At 42.8% G+C, this 7,313-nt stretch overlaps 1 protein-coding gene across 1 annotated transcript; it reads right to left on the minus strand.

Annotated features, from left to right (window-relative positions):
* Positions 1-1,230: 1,230 nt before the first annotated feature.
* ZNF22 (zinc finger protein 22) lies at positions 1,231-5,484 on the minus strand. Its single transcript, XM_045568275.1, has 2 exons — positions 5,395-5,484; positions 1,231-3,236 (listed from the first exon to the last, which is right to left on the minus strand). The coding sequence occupies exon 2, from the start codon at positions 3,141-3,143 to the stop codon at positions 2,469-2,471; it is 675 nt and encodes a 224-aa protein (XP_045424231.1). The 5' UTR covers positions 3,144-3,236; positions 5,395-5,484; the 3' UTR covers positions 1,231-2,468.
* Positions 5,485-7,313: the final 1,829 nt, after the last annotated feature.

Below are 7,313 nucleotides of genomic sequence, written 5' to 3' on the forward strand. Positions count from 1 at the left end.
ACTTAGCCCTTTCTCCAGGTCTGAAGAAGGCATAGCAGCCTCAGGACTGATTTTCAGATTCCAGGGGTGATGTCACAGTACATTCCAGCCTTCCGTGGGTGGACTTTTACCCAGAGCCACAGATTCACAGGACATGAATACAACACAAACAAGTTTAATTGCTGCCTTTAAGGCCCAGTAAGGAAGGGGTGGGTCCGTGGGCAAAAAAAAAAGGGAGAGGAAGTATTATCATTTCTTGCCACTGGCCACTCCAGACAGGATGCTGGGTGAAACAGAAAGGGAATGCTGGGGAAGCAGTGTTTCCCGACTCTGGATCCTCACAAAGCTGTCCTTTCTCTTCAGGCTGCTGAAAGGACAGTTATTGATGACTGGGTCCTGAGAGGCACAGAAACAGCAGGAAACCTGCAAAAGTGCCAGGAAATGTGGGGGAGCACTTGGGTATTTGCTCCCCAAATATCCCTCTTTCCTCCTTCTTCCACACGGAACATATTCACCTTTTCTCCAAGGAAGACAACTTCAAATTCCATATAGTCACCACTACAATCTGAAAACCCAAGACCTCTGGGTTGTCTCTAGATATGGCCTGACTCTGTCTCCCATTGGTCCAGAGCCCTATTAACCCAAAAGAGCCTGTAACTGTGCTCCTCGCCACACATTCCCAGACAGAGTGGAGGAACAGAGTAATGCACCACCATGCTCAATAGTGAAGAATAAGCAGCACACAGAATACCCTGATCTCTGGTAATTCTGGTGTCCTGAAAGACATACTGCTTAATTATTTTGAATATCACTCTTGTAGACAGCCCTGTGGTTGCTGTCAAAATGGGCAAATTCATGAATTTAAGAGTGAAGTTGGTCCTAGTCAGAAACTATTCCAGACACAAAATTAGTACAAAGAATACTGATGGTACATCCTCAAAAGAGCCCCATAGCCCTGGCCCTGCCAAAAAGAGTGATGTGGCTATGAGTAACAAAGTGGTCAAAGATCAAGTCTTCTGTAAAAGACAACTGCAATCACCTTATACTTACAAAACACTTTGTGAAGAGCCTGTTTAAAACTTAGTCAACAAGGCCACCTTCTATGGCTCTGCACTCATACGCAAGGCTAGGAGGAAGGCAATGTTCAAGACTGAGGAATCAAAAACACGCAAAACAAGTGATACTTCCAAAAGCTTTTAGATCTGTCTAAAACATTAAAACAATTTCCCAGAAAAAATAAACAGAAGGTAGTAGTATGCAAAATATTTATTTTTATAATTGTCAATACAGCAGGAACTGATATGATTATAAAAGATACAAAAAAATCAGAAGAATGTTAGCATTCAATAGAAATTAAAACCTGAGCTGAAGGCTGATCAGAATGTCTGACACCTGGCACCATTCTGATGGAAGTTAACATGATTGCTAGACTTCTTAAACAATTCATGAAATGAAGAAAAAGTTAAATTTCAAAGAAGCTACATTGCACTGACACATTAAATCACTTTTGTTGCTGACAAACATTTAAGACAAGCAGGGTTATCTAAAGCTCACAGTCTTAAAGGCAGGGAGATGTGTAAATTATAGATTTTTAATTAGCAAAAAACAAGCTGAGATTTTTGTTGGTAAAATATGGTTTGTTTATTCAGACCACATTTTGGATCTAAAAGGCTGGCTCAGTTTGCCAGAGCACAGGAAAATGCCAAGAGGTCAAGGGCATAGGGACGGATCAACATAAATCCATCCCAACTCCAGGCAAACCAGTGACACAGCAGTAAAAGAAAAGTATTAGTAGGAGTAGGAGAGACTTGAGGTCTAATTCAGTTCTCACTTTGGATTCTGTAGTATCTCTTACTATGAAGTTGGTAAAAACAAAACAAAACTTCTTACTCCTTTAATTAATAACTATCCATAAGCAGAAGGGAAGAAACAAAAGAAAGCTAACGTAGAGTTATGGGCCTTGATTAAAAATCTGTGAACTTGAATACATTTTAATATGTTGAATCTTGAGTCATACTTATAAACCAATGGTTAATATACTACAAAACTTTACAACATAAAATCTCATCAGTTGCAGAACTTCAAAATTAATGGAATTAATTTCTTCTCCCTTTTAATTATTCTTTCCACAAAACGTCCTAAAACTGAGTAATCATCAGCATGCCTGCACTTTCACGAATGTGTCATTAAAACACGATGGTTTTTGTCAAAATGATGCAGGAAGCAATTTCAAATGAGGTCAAGGATCTTATACTCTCAAAACCTATTTTCAGTTCTTTGTGCTCCATGTCACATAAAAAAGAAATGAGGGCAGCTGGACTCCTGTAGTTTCTTTCAGCCTAATAATGCCAATAAATTCCCAATGTCTCCATGCTAGGAAAGGATCCAGTATTTAAGTGCTCTACTATAAAGCATCTAAATGAGATTGCTTTTATTTGTTACTCCTTTTTTTTTTTTTCTTTAAAGAACACTAAAGCAGTGCCCCTTACTTAACGGAGACGAGCCACTGATTTCCTCCCTGTACCAGCTTTCCAAGAGGATAAGTGAGTTTTTGCCCTGATATTTTTACCCCGGGTTTTACGAGGCTTCTCTTCTTTGTGCACCTTCACGTGCTGCCTCAGATGAGAGCTCTGGCTGAAGCATTTGCCACATTCACTGCACTGGTATGGTTTCTCCCCTGTGTGGGTTCTCTGATGTTGAATAAGGTGGGAACTCTGGCTGAAACATCGGCCACATTCATCACACTGATAGGGTTTTTCTCCAGTATGAATCCTCTGGTGCTGAATGAGGTTGGAGCTCTGTTTAAATCTTTCTCCACACTCATCACATTTATAGGGCTTTTCCCCAGTATGGATCCGTCGATGCTGAATGAGATTAGAACTCTGAAAGAAACTTTTCCCACAATCAGCACATTTGTGGGATTTCTTTCCAGTATGGATTTTCTGGTGTTGAAAAAGAGTTGAACTCTGACTGAAGCTCTTTTCACATTCAGTACATTTATAGGGTTTGTCATCCAAGCTTCTTCTCAGTCTACTCAAGCCTGAGTCAAACCGAACAGTCATTCCCCATTTCTGCCGCTGCCGGCCTGTTTTGCGCTTGTTCTCATAAGCTTTTCCTTGGCTTGAGCTCCGAGAAATACTCCCTTTAGGTTTTCCTAACTTCATGGTGAACAGTCAAATGTACTTGTAAGAGAGTCTACTGTCTTCTTCTGAACTAATGTTTCATTCCCTAGAGCTACAAAGTTCAGAATATTTTGCCTGTAGAAGAAAAAATAAGAAGCAAATTATAGATGATCTGCTAATTCAACTTTCATATCTCTTTAACCTATCACAGTTTCATTCATGCTTAAAGATGTACTCAATACAAATGCAAACAGAGACAATTCTGGGGGAAAATACTTGCAAAATAATTCTAATTCCAAAGTTTAAGCTTAATAAATATCACCAAATTTTTACTGAATTTACTTTTGGAATTTTTGCCTATTGGGATAGGATTTAAAAAAGTGATGAGGTGAAATATAAACTTTTAGGCATTATCAAATGAATATATAATTGTGAAGGATTAAAAAGTAGAGACAGTAAAATCTTAATGGGAATAAAAATAACTTCAAAAGACAATCAAAATTTATGTAATAGAATATCATTATGTTTTAATATTTACGCCCATGTTAAACTTCTACTCACTTACTGATGACTATTTAATTAAGGTATTCAAATTGGAAAGAAATGACAAATTACACTACTTGATGATATATTCCTGTTTATCTTTATTTGTTTAGCTATTTTATTTCCATAGCTATAGATGACAACTTAGGTCTAATTCTGTAGCATCAAGTGTTTTGAAAGTAGGAACTACTCTATAAAGAGTGGTAGGTTTACTGTGTCTGTGGAAAGATGTCTTACTATTACTTTTTCTAAATTCTAATGATTCATGAAAGAAAATAATTCATTAAAACCTTAAACAAAAGTATTGCTTTTGTAGAGAGAAAAACTCCAAAAAAACTTTTACCAGATAGTAGAATGAAACTGAGTAGAAAAACGCATGTTAGGTGGAATACATGAAAATGAAAGGAGGAGAAAGTAAGTTTACATGTAAAAGTAGGAAGAAATTTTTAAAATTCCCAAATGCTGCAAAATTCAGTATTTCAAAAAGTTGTGTTTATTTACTTATAAGGTTGTCTTAAGTTATTTAAAATAATAGCCAAAACAAACAAACAAAAAAACCCAAAACTCAAAATAGGTGGCAATGTGTGAGAAGCTAGGACTGCAAAAGTAATAAAATTATTGAAACTATTTTCCATATTTTGCATCAGGAAGTAGATTTTAAAATAGGAATAATTACTCTGGGTTTCTCTGCATACAAGCATATAAAGGGAAAAAATGAAAAAACAAGTAACATCATTTTCTTGCCTTTCATCTTACTGTATAATTAAGACTTTAGACCCAAGATTTTATCTGGATATTTAATAATTATATCTACAGTAATTATGGTCAGTATAAAAGCAAGCTGCATATGACACAAAATTACAGAGTGAGCACTACCCATTCCTTAAACAAATATTTACAGAATGTTGTTAGGTACATGGTGTCCATATTAAAAAATAGCTATAATGACAATTACAAATATTTTTTAAAGCATATGCATTTCTTAATACTAAGTCAGTGGCAGGAAATGCAGAGACTATCAAATCCTCCTACGGATGAGGAAATCACACCAACAGGTTGCTTATGTGCCAGATGCTGTGCCAGTTCTTTATTCTCACAGCAGCTTATGCAGTTACCTCCGTTCTAAGCTAAGGCAAGGGGGGCACAGTGCGCACAGGCCGGGTTCCCCGACTGCAGAGCCTGCGCTCGGTGGCAGCAAGGGCGTTCCCAGGCCAAGGCCCCACTCCGGTGCTCCGCGTAATCCAGCGGGTGCGGCCACTGAGGCAAACTCGAGGGCCAGGAGCTACTTGTCCTGTGAACCCGGCTAACTGGAATGTGCCTCAGTCTCCTCGTACGTAAAATTGGGCAGGTGATAAAGCAGCAACGCCATTCGGGTGTTAGCAGTTTGGATGGGTCAGTGCGTGTAAATCCCTCTCCGCAGCCCGCGCTGCCTAAGCGTTCGGTCAATGCTCTAAGTACTGAGGCGCGACGAGGCACGCACGGAGAGGACAGACGCTCACGGCCGGTTCCGCGCGCCTCTGGCCGCAAGCCCCCCGGGTCCCGGCTGAGCCTCTCCGCGGCCGAGGCCCCGCCGGCGGCCCTCCCTGACCCGCCCGCCCGCCGCGGTCCGACCCGGGCCCGCTCAGCCCCCCGCCCGCGCCCGGCGGCCCGGCCCGGCCCAGCTCGGAGGCCGGGGCGCCCGCCTCGCCGCCTCGCCGCCCGGCCGCGGCCACCTCGCGCCCGCACGGCCCCGCGCGCCCGGCCCACTCACCGCGGGGACGGCGGAGCCCTCGCTCGCCGGTCGCCGCCCGCGCCGCCGGAAGTGCGGGCCGCGCCGTTCGCCGGCGCCGCCGCGGTCGGTCTAGGAACGTGGCGGAACGACCCTCTATGGTCCCAGGCCCTCTTGAAAGAGTTTTGTTCGTTTTTTTCCTGTTGTCTGTCTTATCCTCCCTCCCCTCCCACCCCTCGGAAGGCGTCCCGGGACCCCCAGGACCCCAAGACCTGTGGCCGCCTCCGTTTGTGGTCGAGGAGCGGCCTGTGTCAGGGCTTTTGAAACCAAACACCGGCCTGTCCAACCTCGAAACTGCATTTTTTTCCCTACAAATATTGAGTACCTGGTTTAGAGAGATACTTTGGGGAGCCTAAACTATTCCTGGCTTTTTTCACGAAGTGAAAAATTATTACCAAAAATCCCCTGCAAAATGGGAATGATTACACTTAATTTACAGAAAAGGAAACCAAGGCTTAGAGAAGAAATTTGCTGAGGTCCGCACTGTGTGAGCGGCCCGGGAGTGGAATGGCTCTTTTCCGCTCCACAGTCTCTTGATTTTCGACACAACCCTCTTGTTTCTCCTTCTCTCTGGGTTCTTTCACGCCACAGGCCCTCCTCCTCGGCCTACCTGGCTGGTGCTCCGGCGTCTGACCTTCAGACCTGCCCTCTCTGAGCTCCCCGCTGCCACCCACCTCCTCCAGGCTGATGGCTTCAGATACTGTCAATGTGTGATGAAGACTCCCGCGTTCCTAACTCCAGTCTGCCTGTGGCATGCAAATATTGAACTCCAGACTTGTGTGTATATCCCATTGATTACTCAATAGCTGCATTCACATGTGTAATGGATTTCCCAAACCTAACATATCCCAAAACGAATTCCTGATATTCACCTAACCTGTTCGTTCAACAGTCTTCATCCCGGCAATACATGGCAACTCTATCTTTTCAGTTGCTCAGGCCAAAAACCTTGATGTCATTGTTGTCTCTTCTTTTTTCACCCAAAACCCACATGTGATCCACCTGCAAATTCTGTTGGCTCTTTCTTTAAAATATATTCATTATCGAGCTACTTTCAATACTTCTACTGCTGTAACCTCTACCAAGCCACCACCATCTCCGGTCTGGATTATTGTATTGGCTTCCTGACTGATTTCCCTACAGTCTACTCCCAGCCTACCCAGAGTAATCCTTTTAAAACCTAAGTCAGACCATGTCATTCAGTTGTTCAAAGCCCTCCAAAGGCTTTCCATCTTGTTAGAGCAAAAGCCAATAACCTGACAGTGGCACACAAAGCCTGTTGCGATGTGTCTCTTGTGTTTTTTATCGAGTCTACAGTGCTTAAAACAGTGCTCAGAGGGTGGCAGACACTCAGTAAATCTTTGTTGAATGAGTGAGTTTTTAAGATGCTTCATTGTTTACGAAGTGCCTTTACGTCTATCCTCTGGTCATTCATCTTTACTATAGTCTCATGAAGCAGGGATAGTAGGATCTGTCTTGCAGATCAGTACCATGAGGCGAGAGAGGGAAACTTGTCTGGTGTGATAAAGTGAGTTGTTGGTGGAGGCTAGATGAAATCAAAGGTGTTCCCCCTCTAAAGCTGGGGCTTTCTGCTCTGCAGGGAGCTGCCCTGCAGATGGCAAAGCATGGAGCTTAAAGAAGTCTGCACAAGGAAGGCCCACTCACTAATCTAGATAATAGCTGGATTATTGTCAAGATCAGAGGAGGTAGTAATGTAAGGCACTTAGCACAATGCATAACGGACAGGAAATGGGAGCTGTCACTATGACTTTTACCACTGAATTATTATCACAGGTTGTTAATGCTGGTGGTTGGAGGGTGGGGATAAAGGGCAATGGCCAGAGACACAGAGATGGTTTAGGAAAAGTTTTAAGAGCAGAAATGACCTGTTGGGACTGAGC

The sequence above is a fragment of the Lemur catta genome, chromosome 14 (assembly GCF_020740605.2).
Source record: "Lemur catta isolate mLemCat1 chromosome 14, mLemCat1.pri, whole genome shotgun sequence".
NCBI lineage: Eukaryota > Metazoa > Chordata > Mammalia > Primates > Lemuridae > Lemur > Lemur catta.